This window comes from Adiantum capillus-veneris, chromosome 28 (assembly GCF_014529385.1).
Source record: "Adiantum capillus-veneris isolate H3 chromosome 28, ASM1452938v2, whole genome shotgun sequence".
NCBI classification, from domain to species: Eukaryota; Viridiplantae; Streptophyta; class Polypodiopsida; order Polypodiales; family Pteridaceae; genus Adiantum; species Adiantum capillus-veneris.
In genome coordinates this window covers 123,970,799-123,992,109 of record NC_140958.1, presented here as the reverse complement: position 1 = coordinate 123,992,109, position 21,311 = coordinate 123,970,799, and the positions used below count along the sequence as shown (strand labels likewise).

Sequence of the window (21,311 nt, the reverse complement as noted above, 5' to 3'; positions counted from 1 at the left end):
TTTTCCCCACCAGGAGGTTTTTCTGACCCTCCTCCTTCCCCAACTATGCCAAGGATTGCACCAAATCCTACGGAGGCTTCGGTCAAGACGATGATGGATATGAAGTTACGACAAGAAGCGCAACACGTTGCCTTGGAGCGCGAGCGCGAAGAAAGAAAGGCAGAATTTGATCGTGAACACGAAGAAAGAAAAGCAGAATTTGATGGTGAACACAAAGAAAGAATGGCAGCCATAAAGCGTGAGCGCGAGCAAGCACGCTTGGCGGCCGAAGAAAGAAAAGCAGAATTGGATCGTGAGCACAAAGAAAGGAAAGCAGAATTGGATTGCGAGCACAAAGAAAGAAAAGCCGAATTGGATCGCGAGCGCGAAGAGCGTGAAGCGCAGAGAGACAACCGCATGCAACAGTTGGTTCTACTATTTTCTAATGTGCAGCACACATTGAAAAGAATCAGGAGAAAGAGATTCTCAGTCTTGTCTTCTCCAAAGCACGACACACATGATTTGCATGATCAAGATGTGATTATTTACGAGCATGATGATTTGCATTATCAAGATGTGATTATTCACGAGCATGATGATTTGCTGGATAAAGACGTCATTGTTCACAAGGATGATGGTTTAGTTGATACTTTGTCTAGTGAAGCTAACCTCATTGTAGATTCGATCAATCACGAAGAACCGATCTTGGCTCTCGAGTCAATTCCAAGAACCCCCACAAGAAGTATTGTGTATGCGCATGCTCAGTCAGTACGGATTGTTGGAGTGTTTCATTCGTGATGGTTTCCTGTATTTTAGTCACCGTCTTTATGTGATCCCTTTTCATAGGCATGTCATATTGTACGTTGAACACTATTCACTCATGAATGAGCATGGATGTATGCAGATTACTCATGAAAAGATGAAATGTTTACATCCAAGGAATTCACATTCCATTGTCTCTTCCTTGGCATGACACAGTATCGGAAAGAGCACAAGAGGGATTGAGCATCAAGCATCGGCATTTCCATTGTGAATTGCCATAGTTGATAGATTTAGATCAGAAAGACAAGTTTAGAATCCATTGTTTGCGTGTTTTTGATGAACGGTTTGGCACTCCGTCTCTATGTTCATCTACATTGCAGCACATTGCACAGTCTTCAAAGAAGACTAGAATTTTTCCAGATGTCGTGCACATCTAACCCTATGTGTACGTGAACAAGCTACTGCATGACTAGGGTTCAATTCAGTTCAGTTAGCTTAAGAAGTGTTCTAGCACTTTTGTGAGTCTGTTCGCAGACCGTGCATGATGTCCAGGCACTTAGAGTAGATGCATATCCTCTGGTTGTGCACAGCATGATCATCAGATTACCATCAGAACCCATCAGGAGCATTTTTACAGTGCACAGACCTATTTTCCCTATTTTGACCATTTTTCACTTGTTATTAATAAGTAACTTTGTTGGAAAACTCGGTAGGGCAATTTGACCAAGCAAGTATATAAGAAAACCTAGCGCTAGCACTTTCTGGCAGAAGAGGCAGCAGGGACCAGGCGTCTGACAGTGCACCTTCTCAGCAAGACTCCCCCCGACAAGTAACCTAGCGTTTTCAGCCAACAAGGACCAGCGTTTTTCAGCATTGCAGATCAGCCCCAACGTTTGCTTTTGCAGATCAGCCTGACGACAGCAAAACATTGCAGATTCCCTAGTGTTTTTGCAACAGGACAACAGATCAGCCCTAGCGTTTTGGGAGTTGCAGATCATCTAGCGTTTTGCAGTTCCTCAGCAACAAGTACCATAACTGCATCAGCGTTTTGACAGATAGACTCCGTACTGCAACCCCCAAACCTCGCAGATCTCACCTTCCCGCAGCAAATCCTCGCCGCACGGTTAGATCCGCCAGCATTTGCAGATTCAGCCCGCTATTCGCAGATTTCAGCATCTGCGTTTTCAGCGCATCGTCGTCGCGTCGTCGTCATCGCCGTCGTCACCGACATAGAGTCAAAATTCAGCAGATACAAGATTTGCAGATTTCAGCTCCTTGATGTTTTCAGATTTCAGCCCATCTCGTCGTCATCCTCATTGTCGTCGACCTCGTCGACAAGTCCATTGCATTGTAGAGATTTGTTCAATCAATAGTAGACCGCTCTCGCCATAGAGAGTGGGGCCTTCGGAGGAGGGTTTGACAACATTCTGGTGTCATATTCTCTTCTCTCTGTATCTCTCAGTCTCAGCACCTTTATTCACAGTGTTTACCACTTTGTTTGTGATCATTTGCACTCTCTCACTGAAGGAACGGAAGGCTCTCCCTTCAGTAAGTAAAAGGAACCCTTGAGCACAGTTCGGAGCACTCGTCTTGAGCAAAGTTCAACATTCACTTCCGCTACACCTTACACAGCTTCTGCTCAAGATAAAGGAAAACATGTGGTCAATACAATTCATGTCTTGACGGATACGACTATTCTTATGAAGCATGCTCAATGTGGTTCTTCACTTTTGGAGCCTCTCTCAAAGCAAGTTTTGAGCCTTCTCCACTGTTCCATCGCGTGTCTGGCTTTTGCAAAACACTGACAGATCTGCAGATAACGCTGGCTGATTTGATCCCTTGGAAGGAGAACCTGATGCGGAAGCACCCAGATCATGGAGAGCCTAAAGCTGCCCATACCATGTGATGTCTGAGCTCTGATATCATGTGAGAGTGCGTGTGTGCGGAAGAGAGAGAGAGAGAGAGAGAGAGAGAGAGAGAGAGTCGAGAACACAAACGCAAGGTATGGTGGAAGAGGGAACGATCAGCCCCCCATGACTACCATGAGTAGAAGACCCAATATAACAACCAAAAGTGAGTCTATGACTGAGAAGTGAGTACCCCCTTGCCCCCATATATAGGTGTCCAAGGTGGACGCCCAACTCAAGTGGACGGCCGGCCCCAAACTCGGGTGGTCGCACAATGTACAACCTATGCTATGGGTGGCCAGCTCCGAGACACTGACCGTACAAGGAAGTGCCCTAGACCTGTGTGAAGCAGCAGAGTGGTGTAAATTTAACACTATGGAACACATCCTGTCCATGACCCGATTAACAACAATGAATTAGTGCACTCATCCATAGTGTTTTCGATACGTCTGATTGGTTCCTTACCAGATGCATCATGCATGTGCCTTGAACTCCGCCCTACGAGTTCAAACACCGATAACTTGAACTCCAACACAAGGGTCCAAATTAATTATACGGAACACTATTTGTCCAAAACTACCACTCACAAGCCTCTCTCTTGCTGAAGCTAGTGGCGGCACCAATCTCTATGTGACTAGAAGGTGGGAGTCCGTGCGAGTGTAGTCACCACCACACCAACAACCTCTCTGTTGTCCTTCCCTGAGTCACTATCACTGCTTTCCTCGTGATGCTTGCTTTTACCTTTGTCCTTCGTAGAATCTCTATCTTTGCCTTTGGATCTACGATCCTTTGCTAAATGACCACGCTTTCCACAATTGCAACAACGGTTTTGGTCCTCTTTCTGGAATCCGAAGCAGCAAGTGCTTCCCCACCTATCTCAGAAATCTGAATTTTGCCTTGACTTATCAACACGGCTTCCTTCTCAATGAGAAAAGAGCTAAGATCCTCAAATTCCAGCTTTTTCTTCGTGACTTGTAGCCGAAGTGTCCTACACACCGTTTCATACTCCTTAGGCAACTTCGTGAGAACCAAAGCAGCTAACTGAGTACTCGTCGGTGCACTTTTCATAGCCAATAGTTGATCATGAATAACTTCATCCTTCATAAGAAATGATTGCATGGAACTTCCTCATGGAAACTGGATGGCAAAATAACTGGCCAAGAAGGGCGACTGCTCGCATCCTAGAATCCCAATCAAACATTCCAATGAGCTTGAACCACATATCCTTAGCAATCTTCAAAGCCTGAATAGCTAGAGAAAGGTCCTTTGTAAGAGATTCCGCAATGGCCGACATAGCCTTCGCATTAGCCGCATCTCAATCGACACGATTTGAGATATTCGTCATCTTGAAGGCATGTACCTATTGTTGGGATCCCTTGTGGGACGGGGCTCCGAGCCGTAGACAGTAACCCATAAGCCTTTCCGTGAGAACCAGAGTCACAGGAAGCCTTCTCCCACTCCAAGGGAAGCCACACGAACCAAGGTGAAAAATTTCCAGGTATTTCCCCAAATTTGTCCTCAAGCCACTTTTCAAAGTCTGATGGCCTTCGAGAACCTCTTTCACACCTCCCAAAATGTTCACCAAAGATCTCCACTACACTTTGCTCACTAAGGGCCTCTTCCAAAAACTAGCCTTCCAAACTGCTCCTAAATTCTCTATGGCAAGCATTTCAAAACGCTAGGCCTCAAGAGGGAGGGCATTGTTCGGTACCAGAGAGGGAGTCTCTACTACAAGGTGGCGTTTTGAGACGCACGACCAAAAAGGTGGCAAGAAAGGACGACACCGACAGTGAAACTACGACAAGTGGTTTAAAACGCAGAGCCGAGAAATACACGCTACGGGTGTTGCTGACCACGGTCGTGTAGGCTTGCCGACTAGCATTTTAAAACTCGTTGCTTGAGAACCTGCGACAATGGCAGAGCAGAGGGGAGAGGCTAAGCGGCACCGAGAGAGAGGATATACTTAGTATTCCAAAACGCTATCTGCAGAGGACGCTGGCAACAAGGGTTCTTCTCAACTTGCTCCTCCACCAAGGGCTCTGATACCATGTCAAGGTCGACCATGCAGAAGCGTATAGACCAGGGGGGGGAGGGAGGAGAGAGAGAGAGAGAGAGAGAGAGAGAGAGAGAGAGAGAGAGAGAGAGTCTCCTGAACCAACCAACCTTGGTAATCATTAACTGATACTTGTACAATGGGGGCAATGGGTGCCAATTATACCCACCTAAGTAAATTGCCCTATCGAGACTTTGACAAAGTAAAATAAATACCTAAAAGCCAAAATATATAATGGGACCACATTGGGCAATTCACTTGAGATGCCAAAACTCTAACAGGGGACTCGTTGAGTCGTTGCATTGCTTGCATAATTTTTTGCTTGCTACAATGTCACAATTACTACTATGTTACAATATTACATCTACTCCTAGTTGTAGATACGCAAAATGTCATGCCAAGGAGAACCCCTACGCTTGGATGGTCACGACCCTTCACTCAAAAGGCATGCCTCTTCGCCAAAAGCCACACTCCTTCGAAGACTGGTCACACCCCTTCGCTCTACAGTTGCGACTCTTCGTCCAATGGTTGTAGCTCTTCGCCAAAAGGATGTGTCTTTATGTCTAAAGTCATGTCTCTTCACCATCACACGTTGTGAGCGGGATGGAAACACACACAACGCCTCTATAATGACCCGACACACACTCTTGGGATGATACACACACACATTATGGGGCACCACTCGGCTTACACAACCAGCCTGGCCGAGACAGGAAACACACAAACGGAGTGAGAAGAGAGAGATTTCCCACTTGCCCACTCAACACTCACACATACACACTCACACACACACTCTCAATTCAGCTCAAAGGAGGCAAATTGCTGTTGTTTAGACTCAATGAAGCTCAGTCCAACACCAATGGGGCAAATAGTTTACACAGTATTGAGGAAATACACCAGATACGACCACAAAGTTAAGCAGAGGCTTTACTCACCGGAGAAGATTACACAAAAAAACAGCAGAAAATCTGTGAGGAATTTGGCAAAATGGACAGCGCCATTGCGTCCGGAACGCCCAAAAACCCCACCCTACAATGTCACAGTGCTCAAATCCGACCTCGGATGAGCAGTTTAGGGCCAAAAAATGCTCCAAAAACAGCAAAAAAACACTTGCGGCTGTTCCTCTTCTTTTCTCCACGTTTTTTCTGGTCTTCTCTCGGTTTTTCCAGTTCCCACACTTAGCTTTATTACTTGGGCACCCTTGGCCTTTTAGATGACCTCAAACGGACCCCGAACAGGTCAAAAACTGACCTCGCAGTGCATAGTTGTCACCTTTTTGCATCATCCACACACCTGGCACTCAGTTTTTTCCAATAATGCATCCCGCAACCACGTGAAGTGGCCCCAAAAAGTGGTCCTCATGATGACCTTTCTGCATAAGTATCACAAGAAAACACCAACGTCGTGTCCGTACTTCTCCGCGTGCAAGTATTGACCCCGTTCGACCTCCTGACGCCACTCGATGCCATCTGACGCACCTGCTTACCTCATGTCATCTGCCCGCGGATAGCTTCCTCGAGAAGTTTTACGCGCTACCAACTCCTCCTTAATGTAGAAAAAACACACTGGTACTAATAATAGTGAAAATCGCTGCACTATGTCCAAATGAAATGGAGTAAACCCTGTACCTGTCTTCACCGAAGTACGGTAAGTCCATAATGCACTAGGCAATTCCAAATCCCAATTCTTTCCTTGGTGCTCTGTCACTTTCGAAAGAATCTGTACCAACTCACCATTGAATCTTTCATTTAAGCCATTACACTGTGGGTAATAAGGAGTGGTATGCTGGTGCCTAATCTTCATCTTTGCACATAAAAAATCTAGCAATTTAGCTCTAAAGCCAGGCCCCTTATCTGAAAGTAGCTCCAGTGGCACCCCAAACTTACAACATATTTCATCATACACAGATTTTGCCACATCCTTTGCAGTGATCTGTTTTACTGCTATAGCCTCTGCCCATCTAGAGAGATAGTCCACTGCAGTCAAAATATAGCTTTTGCCCCTGCTTGTGATAGGTAACGGGCCTATTGCATCAATCCCCCACTTTTCAAACACATCAAACGCCATAATGGTTTTTCATAGCTCTGGCTTCAACACTCTCTTCCCAAATGCTTGACACCTATTGCAAGACCTACACCAATGGTGAACATCCTTGTGCAAACTAGGCCATACATACCCCTCTTGCAAAATCTTATGCAAGGTGATCTTTAGAGCAAAATGTCCACCACATGCGCCTTCATGATTCTCTTCCAACACTCTATAAAGCTCCTCCCGCCAAGGTACACGTCTCAACACGAGATCAGCCCCTTTCATGTATAAGACATCACCAATCAATTTGTACCTGTATGCTCTACACACAAAACCATACTTCTTAAACTTCTGAATCTCCTTTGGAATGATTCCTGTTAGCAAAAACTCCTCTTCTTGAGCCAAACTTTCCCGGCCATGATAAAGAGGTAAAGTGGTCCTCAACACAAATAGCTCAATAGCTCCCCAATCATGCCTTGAGCTGCTTCATGTGCCTCTCCATTTAGAGCACGTTCAATGTGTCTGATGCTCCATGCTTCGAACTTTTTTAACAGGCCTTTAATTCTGAAGCACATTTCCTTCAATGAGGTGTTCTTGCTCAATCATCCCCTACTGAGGGATTTACATAAAAAACTTTCTCCCAATCAGGAGCCTGCATGGCTGACAACCCCCCTAACACCTCTTTCACCTCTTGAAACACTTCTTCACACTTGTCATCCCATTGCAATGGATCATGCTTTGCCACTTGTTGTAATGGATAAAGAATCTGAGAAGACAATGGAATAAACCTTGCCATGTACTTCACTTTGTGTATAAAAGTTGTCAATTGCTTCGTACTCATAGGTGATGGAAGAAGAATAATAGACTTAACCTTGTCTGGATCAGCCTCAATGCCATTTTCTGACACCAGTGGCCCAATAACTTCACCCTTGGCTGTGCTAGATGACATTTCTTTGGATTTAGTTGTCCTCCACATTCATCATATCGAGCCAATACCATCTGCAGCTTCTCATGGTGTTCAGCCCTACTGCTATAAACACAGAAGTCATCCATAAAAGCTTTAACACAACTACCAATGAATGGTTCCAACACCCAATTTGCTCTCTCTTGATAGAAGGAAGGTCCATTTGACAACCCAAATGGCAATACTGTGTAGCAATAGCAGCCCCATGGCGTAATAAAAGTGGTCTTTGTGAGATCTTTAAGAGCAATCTTCAATTGAAAATAGCCTGAAAAACCATCACACACACTGTACCTCTCATATCCTGCCACTGAATCCAAGATCTGATCGATGAATAGAAGAGGATATGGGTTCTTCTTAGTGGCTGCGTTTAAGGGTTTAAAATCTACACAAATTCTCCACTTCCCATCCTTCTTTGGACTGACTACAATTGGACTCACCCATTCTGTGGTCTCCACAGGGACTATAAACCCTGCCTTCAATAACTTGTCCACCTCTTCTCGCAAGGCTTCCATTTGCTCTTGACCCATCCTTCTTAGCCTTTGCCGCACTGGCTTAGCACCTTCTTTTAGCTCTATATGCATCTCTTCGCCCTTGAACCCTCTGATCTCTTCATATGAAGTAATGAACAAATCAGGAAAACTAGCCAGCATGTGCAAATATATATCCTTCTCCATAGCTGAGAGGTCTCCACTGATCATTTGTGTCATCAATTCTTGCTTCTTTGACAACTCAACCTTGGTTTGCATCAGCCGTTCAATCACTTCATAAGGCCCTTCACTTTCATCTTTAACCTCATTCGCAAATGCAACTAAACCAAACTCCTGGATTTCTTTGTCCATCAAAAGAAATGCAACATCAGCATCCTCATCACTGTTGGTAGTGCTATCACTGTCCTCATCTGTCACCGTGGAAGAGTCTTCATCACTAGACTCATCCTCATCTTCATAAAGCTCCTCTAATCGTTTCCTTGTGTCCATATTATAAAGATTCTTGGTATCTGTCTTTCCATAGAGGCTAATCGTACCATGTCGCCAATCTTGAACAGCTCCCACTGCACGTAACCATGGTCTGCCCAGTATAATAGGATATGCTCCCAACCCTGCTGGCATCACATGAAAATCAACCACTGCCTTTGCATCATATGCCTCCACTTCTAAGCTCTTTACAACACCCAAGCATTCTACTTTTTGATGGTTTGCCAATCTGATCCGAAAACCTGACACCCCAGCCACTGTGAGACCCATCTTCTCAACGCATAAGTGTGTTATGACGCATATTTGGGCTCCGCCATCCACATAACCTTGTCCCAAATTTTTCCTTTTATGCCACACATCTACTATTGGACAAATGTCTGGTAGCTCATCCATTGCCAACATCTTTACTGAACCTCTCTCTGGCTCTTTATCCATTGGGTTAACCATCCTCTTCCACTATCGCTTTAGCTTAGGCACCATCTCTATAAGCTGCCCAAAAGTAACATCTGCCTTCCTGCTCGTCAGATCTTCCTTCAAGTCATAGCTTAATTGCCCATCCCCTAGTGGAAAATCTGAAACATGAAACTTTCAACGAGCCCTCCTTTTTCTCTTGGCCTTGACAACTTCACCTTCATGACTCTTTCACTTCTTCTTACTAGGACCCGGGACACTTCTTCCTTCCTTTTCCTCTGTGGTCCTCTTCCCAATAGGCATCACTAATGTATCCTCTAGCTTTGATGCCTTCTCCAAGGTGACTACACTTAACACTTTTGTCTTTCCCTTTTCCTCTTGGGTTAATCCATTGGTTCCTTCATCTCCCTTAATTTCGATGCTATAATCATTTGACCTAGTTAACACCTGTCTTGGCAATGGATACATGTCTCCCCCCATCCTTGGTGGCTTATCACATTGCGGGCTGATGTGACCCAACTCTCCACAATTGTAACATGTGGGCGTCTGCCTCCAAAACCTACCATTGCTTTGTCCAACACCATTCCTAGGCCTTTCTTCACCTCCTGGCTGATTTGCAAACCTCCCTCGACCTCAATTATTTCCCACTTGACCTAGCATGTTTAGGCTGAGATTCTTCATTAAATCTACCATTTGCCTCATGTCTTGCCTTAGCCCATCATCTTACACTGCTGTAGTGACCACTGCTGGCATAACCTGAGTAGTAACAGGAACCACTGGTTCGTGATGAACCCCTGGCATGCGACCTTGTAAAGAGTCCATAGGCTGAAATTCAGACCTCATGGACAAAGACTTCACCCCTAACTGGCTCATTTTCCTCAGCTTCCACTCTTTGTTCCTTGCTACCTCTAGTGCATCTTCATATGTCCTAAGCTTCTTTAGCTCCACTCTCCAACGTATATTCTCCCAAAGACCAGCCAAGAACCAGTCCTTCTTCATCATGTCAGACGGGGGTACCTGTGGTGCTAAGGCCTTGCACATTCGCTCCCATGCCAATGAAAACTTACGTATGTACGCATCTACTGGCTCACCTTCCTTTTGCACAAAAGCCTGTACTTCTTTCCACACTTTGTCAGGATCTTCTATCTTCACAAACTCCACTTCCAACCCATGTCGTAGATTGTCCCAACTCAACCTTACAGGTGGATCAGCCACACGCAACTCCTCTTCAAATACTTTAGACCAAACTCGAGCATCACTCTTCAAACAAATTTGGAGAAGGCGTAACATCTGCGCAGGGTCATGAATCTGGTTGCTAATGCAGGCAACCTCCATCTTTTCCAAAAATTCTTCCACATCTTCATCACTTCTTCCATGAAACTCCGGATAAGAGAAAGCCATGGCTACCCAAGTTATAATGCTTTGAGAACCCCTTCGAACACACGTGCAAGAACCCAAAACTTCTCACTACCCAATCCCCAGAAACTTCAATGGAGCTCAACTTTAGATAAGGACAAACACATGCACATCAAATGAGTTTTCATAGTTAATCATTGGAATTACAACAAGCAAAGGACATTCCAAGATCTCTCTCAATCTTCTTGGCCCGAACATAAAGACTATGCGCTGCTAGAAAAAGATCTTCCTGGACACATGAACATTTATCTGGATTCTTTGAGTTAAATGAAAAGGAGTCAATTGAGGGCCATTTTGATCATCCATTAAAATTAAAGCCAACCATGAAGCTTGCAAGAAGGCACACCTGACTTAACCTCTGATTTTTGCCAAAATTTCAACAGCATATATATATATATATATATATATATTTCAACAGCATAACAACATAAATGGCTCAAAAGACCAAAAAACCAACCATCATAACTTGAAAAAATTTTGGCAGAGTTTCCCCAGAAATAGAGCAGTAGGAACCCAAAATATAGACAGTATATGTATGCATAAACTGTCAACAATAAAACCCGAGCATCAAGTAGGACTCACTAGTACATAGCCTATGGCGAGGTCACAAAAAGGGTGCTCCAGCTACCTGTATCACCGAAAGGATCTCCACATTTGAGAATCCCCCAGCTCAATAAAAACCTCACGCTATCGACCCTAACACGAAGGCTAATGCAAATCGCGTATAGTCAAGTCTCATAAATGACTATCTTCCAGACCAAGCCTCAGAAATGGCTGGGACTGCCAAATACAACCAAGTATGGCTCCACAAATGCGTACAATAGCAGTTTCCACAAGTAACGTACAATCCAGCAAACAATGCGCTCAAATAGGCGCCAAGTGATGCATACCCACAACAACTGCAAGTGACACCACTGCTAGTATATCACTGTACTCCAGCTACTTGTACCTGTGTGAATCACCTGTACCTGTAACCTGTAGTCTGCAACTTGTAACCTGTAATCCCAAATCTCGAAGCTTGAAGCTCGACGCAGAAGGTACTCGAAGAAGATTCTCCGTGGGGGCGCCAAAAGAATGTGAGCGGGATGGAAACACACACAACGCCTCTATAATGACCCGACACACACTCTTGGGATGATATACACACACACATTATGGGGCACCACTCGGCTTACACAACCAGCCTGGCCGAGACAGGAAACACACAAACGGAGTGAGAAGAGAGAGATTTCCCACTTGCCCACTCAACACTCACACATACACACTCACACACACACTCTCAATTCAGCTCAAAGGAGGCAAATTGCTGTTGTTTAGACTCAATGAAGCTCAGTCCAACACCAATGGGGCAAATAGTTTACACAGTATTGAGGAAATACACCAGATACGACCACAAAGTTAAGCAGAGGCTTTACTCACCGGAGAAGATTACACAGAACAACAGCAGAAAATCTGTGAGGAATTTGGCAAAATGGACAGCGTCATTGCGTCCGGAACGCCCAAAAACCCCACCCTACAATGTCACAATGCTCAAATCCGACCTCGGATGAGCAGTTTAGGGCCAAAAAATGCTCCAAAAACAGCAAAAAAACACTTGCGGCTGTTCCTCCTCTCTTCTCCACGTTTTTTCTGGTCTTCTCTTAGTTTTTTCAGTTCCCACACTTAGCTTTATTACTTGGGCACCCTTGGCCTTTTAGATGACCTCAAACGGACCCCGAACAGGCCAAAAACTTACCTCGCAGTGCATAGTTGTCACCTTTTTGCATCATCCGCACACCTAGCACTCAGTTTTTCCCAATAATGCATCCCGCAACCACGTGAAGTGGCCCCAAAAAGTGGTCCTCATGATGACCTTTCTGCATAAGTATCACAAGAAAACACCCACGTCGTGTTCGTGCTTCTCCGCGTGCAAGTATTGAACCCGTTCGACCTCCTGACGCCACTCGATGCCATCTGACGCACTTGCTTACCTCATGTCATCGGCCTGCGGATAGCTTCCTCGAGAAGTTTTACGCGCTACCAACTCCTCCTTATTGTAGAAAAAACACACTGGTACTAATAATAGTAAAAATCGTTGCACTATGTACACCCTGTCCTACCTGTACGCACGTGGGCCTCACGTAACCACCTGGCTATGGAAATTGGGCAATCCTTTATTCGATGCACCATGCATGTGTATGTACATATGCGCAATCCCTTGCTCCAAAAAACTCCTGACAACGTGTCTTTTCATGTGTGTCCTCTTCGTCTCCTATATAAGGAGCCTATTGTACTCAGTTTTCAAGCAATCATTCGAGGGATGTAAATCTACCAACCCTCCCTCCCCCCCCCCCCCCCAAAAAAAAAAAAAAAAACCCAAAAGAGTTAAACCCCCATGTGAAACCACATTTTCAAGTAACAAGTAAAAAGGCATTAAAAGAGGCTTACATTAAAACAAATAAGGCACAACCAAAGTTTTCAGCCATCAGGCAGTTGGTTCTCAGTACTGCGATTATTGGAGGTTTCTTCTCACGCCCACACAACATGTCGAACTATCTGAGTGCTGGCCAACTGAGCATCCACTGTCCACCAAAATATTGATGAAGCCGTGGCGTTTTTTTTGTCGCGGAGGACCCTACCTCCACCTGCCTTTTTGGCTCCCACACCTGGCGATCACCTTCTAGCAACCAGCGCTGGCTTTTTTGGGCATTTTCGTCGCCGGAAAACCCCTCCCTACAACCTGCGTTTTCAGCCAAATCTGCGTTTTTGGACAGCATGGCAATGTTTTCAGCAGAGGGGGGCAACGTCAACCTTGGTCCACTTGATCTTGCCTCCTACACAGCTCGGCATCCGGTGCCTTGCCGGCGAGATTCCTCTGATTCTACTACAATTTTCACCATAAACACCTACTGTGTTTTCAGCCCACTTTGGATTGCTACATTGATTCCCCACCCTCCCTACACCCTCTCCACTGCTCCGGACCCTGCAGGGCGTGTATAAGCACGCTGAAAATGGCTGGACAGCAGCATTTTCATCACCTCGCAGTTGCGTTTTTGGGTGGACAGTAGCCACTTGGCTTGTGTTTTTCACAGAGGATGAAGTTACCTCCTGCCAAGACACCATCCGGTGGTGGTCCATGCGGTCTCTCACTAACTGTTGCAGTACACGGTAGTTTCGACATCCGCTTGATCATCAACGGACGTACGATCCTTGGGAGATCCATTCATTCCAACCATCATTCGGCGTTTGCGCACTCCAAAGGGGGTGGTGACTTGTGGTTTGCTATGGACACACCTATGCACTCATCAGAGGAGTTCACATGAGATATGGCCATGCTCATGGCATATGGGATCACGACATTCCCAGAGAGGACACCACCATCTTGGCTGGACACAAGCTTACCACTTAACGTCGACACGTCAGATCACTTGCTTACACAGGAGCATCTACATGGCCTTAGGGAGAGGATCTTGGATCTCTTCTTGGACAGGTTCATTGCTTGGATCTACAGACTGGAGTGGGACTTCAATGCTTTGGACTCTCTTGGAGAGTTTACCCGCGAGATGCCGAAGATCAGGCATCATTCTGCGACTACATCCGGAGTCACCCGGAGACTGGCTTGGATGGTAGTGTAGTTGCTCTTCTACACTCCTAATCATTTGGATTGCTACATTCAAAGTTGCTTACACTCACCCTCAGTAACCTTCCAACAGACTTATCCCCCGACCTGGACAATAGGCCACTCCCAACTCATTCACATTGAGAGCCACACCAAGTCGCAGTTTGGTGGCGTTGGTGATGCGGATTTTGTTTTGGTTGACATCGGAGGATTGGAGGCAGGAGATACAAGCAAGACTGCGCAGACAGATTGGTTTGGCCTTTCCTCCTTCACAGCGTAGACTACTCAGTCTGGCTTCCCTTCTTCATACAAGTTGATCACGGTGCAGACAGCTTGGTCTGACCAGACCTCTTCTCAGAGGCCCTTCACAACGCAGACTATTCAATTTGGCTTTCCCCTTGTCTTGGATTACCCTACCTACTGACAAGACACCATCCGGTGGTGGTCCGTGTGGTCTATCGATGATTGCTATAGCTTCCGGTAGCTTCTACACTGTAGATTGTTTAGTTTGGCTTTCCTTGTTTCGGAGGGAGTTTACGACGGAGATTGCTACATCTGGCCTTCCTGGCGTTGTTCACAGCTTAGCCACCTGGCCACCCTGGGTTACAGCATGCGTCGACAGGCTTTTGGTCATTCTCATGACAGTTCCTGGGCTTTCCTACTTCTCCAGACAGTTTGACTACAAACACCACATATCCTATTGGGCAGGACACGTGCAGGTCTATTGACAAGGAGTTGTTTTCACACTCAGTTTGGGACCTTCACGCAGTATCTTCACCCTGTATCGACGAAGTACAGCAGTTTGCTACACTGCTCACGACGGCAATTTACCATGGAAATCTCTCGGAGGTTGGGAAACCCCACACTGTTGCTACACTCATGGAGTCTCCTTCGGTGGACATCGCAGCAGACATCTTCATTATTTGCCTCACATCTGCGTCTTCATGCGGTTTGTTCAACATCAGGTGCTGAGAGGGGGTGTTAGATTTCCACCACTCTGTTGCTTCACACAGATCTAGGGCATTTCCTTGTACGGCTAGTGTCTCCAGGCTGGCCACCCATAGCATAGGTTGTACCTTGTCCGATCGCTCGAGTTTGGGGTCGGCCGCCCACTTGAGTTGGACGCCCACCTTGGGCACCTATATATGGGGTCAAGGGGGTACTCACTTCTCAGTCATGGACTCACACATCTGGTTGTTGTATTGGATCTTTTGCTCATGGTAGTCATGGGGGACTGATCGCCCCCTCTTCTACCATACCTTGCGTTTGTGTTCCTCTCTCTCTCTCTCTCTCTCTCTCTCTCTCTCTCTCTCTCTCTCTCTCTCTTCCGCACATGCCTACTCTCACACAGTTCATTATCTTGGAGTATTATATTTTGAACGTGATGTGTTCACAGTTCATGAATGGGGATTCTTGGACGTAGTGTGGTCTACAATTCAAATTTTCTAAAAAGGCAACCGATGCTCAAAATGGCATTCTTCTCAGGTACAAAGTTGAGGGTAGCAAAATCGAGGTGTATCCAGTAGTCCAAGGCCTTCTATTGGGGTGTCCATGGTAGCTTCTTCATCAACTTGGTCTCACTATTGATGTCCACTATGAGCTACAAAGCGGGTGTTAAGAGTTTTGGCATCTAAAGTGAACTACCCAATGTGGTCCCATTATTTATTTTGGCTTTTAAGTATTTATTTTACTTATTTGTCAAAGTCTGGGTAGGGCAATTTACAGAGGTTACTATATAAGCAACCCCTTGCCTCCGTTATAAACACATTCTGTTATTCATTGCCAAGGTTGATTGGTTCAGGAGACTCGCTCTCTAGGCCTTCTACTGGGGTGTCCATGGTAGCTTCTTCATCGACTTGGTCTCACTATTGATGTCCACTGTGAGCTACAAAGAGGGCGTTAGTGTTTTCGCATCTCAAGTGAACTACCCAATATGGTCCCATTATTTATTTTGGCTTTTAGGTATTTATTTTACTTATTTGTCAAAGTCTTGGTAGGGCAATTTATTGAGGTTGCTATATAAGCAACCCCTTGTATACGCATTCAGTTATTCATTGCCAAGGTTGATTGGTTTGTGAATGAGACTGAGAGAAGGAGAGAGGAGATATGACACCCGAGAGTTGTAAAACCCTCCTCCGACGGCCCCACTCTCGTCGGCGAGAGTGGTCTACTTTGATTGCACAAAGGTGTACAATGCGTATGCAATGGACTGATGCAATGGTACTATGCCGATGACAACGACGGTGATGACGACGACGACTTGATGGCTGAAATCTGAGATCTTCTAACTGCTGAATTTCGGGACTGTTCGGTGGCTGAAAATGACTGTTTTGGCTGCGTTTTTATGGCTGAAAATGGGGGAACACCTGCTACCAACTTGGGGGGAAATCTGCTACAGTGTATGAGGCTGAAAACTGTGTGCTTCTGCTGCGGTATGGCTGAGAATCAAAAACAGAGGTTACTTGCTGCTGTCCAAAAACGCTAGGCTGATTTGAAGTTGCAAAGCAAAACGCTGAAGTGCCTGATCTGCAAAGAAAAAACGCTAATGGTCCTTGTCAAAATCGCTACTGCTGATCTGGATCTGCAAAGCAAAAACGCTGATTTGGCTGCTTGGGGAAAATGCTAGCAATGCTGGTGGATTCTGTTGGCGATGGCAGTTATCTGCTAGCGCTAGGGTACTTGGGGTGTCGGCGATCCAGGCTAGGCTGAAAACGCCAGATCTTGCGGGTCAGCGAGGATGGGATCTCCAAAAACGCCAAGGTGCTTGGGGGGGTACTGCTGAGAAGTTGCCTGTTGAGCGGGAAGCTCTTGCTGCCTCTTCTACCAGAGAGTGCTAACTTGGGTTTGCTTATATATTAACTTAGCAAAATTGCCCTACCTACTTTTGTTGGAAAGTCACTTAAAAATAATAAGTGAAAATACAAATAAATAGGAAAATAGGCTAAATGCACTGGAAAATTCCCCTAACTGATGCTAATGGATTCTGATGGGAATTCCGATGATCATGCTATGTACAACCGGAGGATATGCATCTATGCTAAGTGACTGGGCATGCACGGTCTACGAATAGACTCACAAAAGTGCCAGATCACTGCTAAATCTAGACTGATGGACTGACTGAACCCTGCTGTGGTGTAGCTTGTCCACGGACACAGGGTTGGAATGTGTCACGTGACACGCCACATCCTTAAAAACCTGCACACCCTAAACTATACTGCGTAAACTTCTACCAATGCATCCAACCACCTAAAGACTACATAAAATAACTGAGTGCACACTCCAGAAGAGATGGACTTCTTAAGGACAGCTGCAAGTTGATGATTGAGTGTACAAGGTGATCGCATCTTCAGGTCACACTAAAGCCAGAATTAGAAACCCACACACATGATAAACTACATTAGGTCAAATTCATCTTAATGGAAACATAAATAGTCATAGAAAACAGAGAAGCATCCCAAGAATTCAGCAAACCTGGTAAATATAAAGCTTCACCAAAAGAAGGGGCATCTTTTGTGACACATCGCTGTAATGCTTTCCGATACGATAGACCGTCTCTGGCACATATTCCAGCACTAAGTTGAGGTACACCTCATCCTTGCCTTTTGTGGAGTAGAAGCAATGCTTTAACGCGACAATATTTGGGTGATCAAGATGAAGCATAATTTGCATTTCCCGATTCTTGTATCTTTTGTCTTGTAAGACCTTCTTGATAGCAACAGTTTCTCCAGTTTCTATGCATTTGGCCTGCCAACGCGTGTGTTGCATGATGTTAGCAACATATTCTAATGCTAAGCAAAGGTTGAGCTGAACAGCTGGAAGAGCAAAAACACACATAAACGACCACCGTCTAATTGTGTGTATTTGTAAAACATACATCTTAATTTTGGGTCGTAAGTATGTTAGAGATGCATGTATGAGTCTGAAACGACAAGGTTGTCCATGATCGTTTCAGTGTGCATGAACACAAGCATACATCATACATGCAAGCACACGCATGCACATTACTTAAACACATGTTACCAAAAAAATCCATACAGGCAAAATGTTGCATACATAAAATATAGAATCATCAGGCTCGTGTGAGCATTTAGGACATAAAAAGTATAAAAGAAAGCACCTGGAACACAACACCGAATGAGCCAGTACCAACTATTCTCTCTGGGGCATAGCTGATGGTCTGCATGAAGCAAAGAGCATAAGCCATCATGCAGAGCAGGTAACTGCACAAGGTTAAGTTCACAAAATCACCTGCTTTGGTTGGTTATTCCTTCCACCAATGGTCGTAGTGATGATGTGTCCTGTTTCCGGGCTGTTGTTATCAACCATTGCAGAATTACGTGCTCGAGTCTGCTCCATTTATGATTAATATCACATTAAGTCCCTGTGCATGAAGCAGGTCACAGATGTGAGATGCAAAATTGAGTGAAAACTACTTTGTGACAGGAGCAACTGCCTGCGATCCACATTCACTGGCATTAAAAGCTGGGCCACTAACCACGCTTGCTGCAAGACTGTTCATTTCCAGCAGAATGCAGGGAGCATGACGAGTTAACTCCTGGGAGGAAGGGAGCCCTCTACAACCTGCAGCAGAGCAGCAGAGCAGCAGATCAGCACACATAAGAGGATACAGAAAAGAAACTGAGATCTCTCTCTCTCTCTCTCTCTCTCTCTCTCTCTCTCTCTCTCTCTCGTAAGAATCCAAACAATAGCGAGTAAAGCACAATTGAGCTGAAGAACGGCCATCTGCAACAATTAGATGGGAGCAATTAGAAGAGAGGTTAACTGGAAGATCCGAAGCGAACTATTGGGAGAGAAGAACAAGAGAGATGCAGAGGGCTGCTGTCTGTACTCCGTGTCTCTTCCACACACCCCCACCCCCCCCCTTCCCCCCCCTCTCTCTCTCTCTCTCTCTCTCTTTAGGCGACTCTCTCTCTCTCTCTAAATTTCTGAAATACTGGCGGCGAAGGGAGTACAATGCAGCTAGTTCGCTCTTTTCGGAAAACGTACCCTCTTATCCTCTCCTGCGCTAGGTCCCGAATGGTCGTCGTCTTCTTGTTTCTGCTCGCTCGAAAGGGCTCGTTCTGTTCCCTTGTTCCATTAGAGGGGCTATGGCGAACCCACAGCTCCGCGACCTGCGCGTCCTGACAATGTAAGGACTCACCCGTCCCTTCCTTCCTCACTTGGGGTGTGGACAGAAAGGGTAGAGAGAGAAGGCCGGGAAGACAGAAGAGAGAGAGAGAGAGAGAATTTGGGGCCTTCGGGGACTTGGAAGTTGGGGGCCTGGGGTCTTGGGCGGACTGAATGAATCGAAAGAAGCTGAAGAGCTCTGACAACCCCAAGGCCTACGCAAGGTGGACTGATGGCGTCGTGGCTACTGCCATCGATGATCGCAACCAGAAAGAGAGAGAGGCTGAGAGAGAGCTGTTGAACCTGCGCTGCAAAAGGACGAACCTGCGGCTTCTGCGTCTTCTCTCACTCCAGTGGGTCCTTGACTTGGACTTTGGACTGCCCACCGAACGTTGGTTGAGTTAGAACTTGTTCCCTGGTCCCGTTTTTGTTTGCATCATAAAACATGTTAATTTAGAAAAGAGACACCATATATGAACTTGTTCCTAGGTACCATTTTTGTTTGCATCATAAAACATGTTAATTGAGAAAAGAGAGCATATATGAGTGCAAGAAATAGAGGTGGGATGCTACTACCATCTTGATTATGAATATTTTAGCCCACTCCGAATTTCCCAGGGATGCACATAGGTCTCCTCACTTTGCCTCCTATTCTAAACTGTTAGTCCAAATCAGCCACTGACCGGTTTGTCACACTACGATAGAGAGAGAGAGAGAGAGAGAGAGAGAGTTCTTTTATTGTGGTTTTCAGATGTGGACACCGAAAATGAAGGCTTAACTGTTGAAGGAGGGGCACCTCAATGTCAAAGTACCCACAAGCAGGGTAAGGGAGAGTTTCGAGGGACAATAAGGACAAATCTTGAAAATGCCATCGCTAGGGGGTGCTCATAGCCGATATCGCTTAATGCTTATTCCTTTGTCCTACTGCTATTTAGGAGCATTTACCATTCCAACCATCATCAAATATGAATTACAACACTTTATGTGTAAATATCTCTATCTCTGCAACCATGGCCTCTCTATCTCGCAGCCCTTGTGCTTTGCATACCACTGCCTCAATCTCACCATCTTCTCGCTCTGTGTACCACCTCAAAAATTTGAAGATAAGATCGAGCTCTCAAGGGGTCAACGTGATGATGGCGGACAATTTTGGCACTTTAATTCATGAGCGTCGCTCAATGTCATTATTGTGCTTTGATGCTATTGGCAGTCCTCTCCTCTTTCTTGCACCATCATCACTCATCCCTACCTCTTACATCTCAACTGGGCATCATTCGTTATTCAGGTGTATAGTTGTGCAATTAGGTCACTAAGATGGCGTAGCTCAATTGGCTGCACGGCTAGCATCTTCACCACCGCAATAACACCTCTTCCTTATCGAGCACCTTGAAGACTTCTCACACCGTCTATACTCCTTCCATCGTCCTCCAACCCTGTCCACTTCTAGCTCCCACCACGAAGAGTAACAAGTAAATAGTGGTGTTGTTTTGCAGTGGGATGTCATAGCTCAATTGGCTATGCATTCATCAAGAGTTGCAAACTGTTGGGTAGTTGACTAGATGGGGCGGTGGCAATGTGCGCTTGTGGAGCTATGAAACTGATTTGAGGAGATGGATTTGAAGGCGGCAGAATTAAGGAGGCAATTGGTGGTAGCAAAACACATGAGAAGAGGGTAGATCGGGCAATGTTGGAACAGGCATGACGATTTGTGACATTGGTGGATACCGGTACCTACGATGTTGTTCTGAGGCTAAGGCAAGTGGGTGTGCATCGAGGAGTTCTCATAGCAAAGCTAGAAATTGACAACATGGGGCTTTTTACCTTTGACTGAACTCGAGAATCGATTGGGGCGTCTACAAGAAGATCTCTCTTCTCTCTCTCTCTCTCTCTCTCTCTCTCTCTCTCTCTCTCTCTCTCTCTCTCTCTCTCTCTCTCTACATTTCTATCAAGTTTTGCAAGCTATTTGCTCCACTCTTAGTTATGAAATATTGATTGTATTGTTTCATTGAGCCCTTTTCTTTTTTATTTAGGACTGTCTGACACCTACATCAAAGAAGAATCGAAATTCAAGTGTGTAATCATTTGCCTTGAG

The 21,311-nt window shown here is 45.5% G+C and overlaps 1 protein-coding gene across 2 annotated transcripts in view; it reads right to left on the bottom strand.

Moving 5' to 3' along the window:
- Positions 1-19,568, bottom strand: part of LOC147421237 (shaggy-related protein kinase epsilon-like) — a 68,418-nt gene extending 48,850 nt beyond the window's left edge. The window contains exons 1-6 of one of the 2 annotated variants that reach the window (XM_086504750.1): positions 19,100-19,568; positions 18,588-18,673; positions 18,430-18,473; positions 18,341-18,359; positions 18,210-18,269; positions 17,564-17,836 (exon numbers count right to left, since the gene is read on the bottom strand). In XM_086504750.1, coding sequence (XP_086360876.1) covers positions 17,564-17,836; positions 18,210-18,269; positions 18,341-18,359; positions 18,430-18,473; positions 18,588-18,611 — 420 coding nt within the window. In that variant the 5' untranslated portion in view covers positions 18,612-18,673; positions 19,100-19,568. Of the gene's footprint in view, positions 1-17,563; positions 17,837-18,209; positions 18,270-18,340; positions 18,474-18,587; positions 18,674-19,099 lie in introns of both variants that reach the window. The other variant, XM_086504749.1, reaches the window with a different exon arrangement.
- Between the last annotated feature and the right edge of the window lie 1,743 nt (positions 19,569-21,311).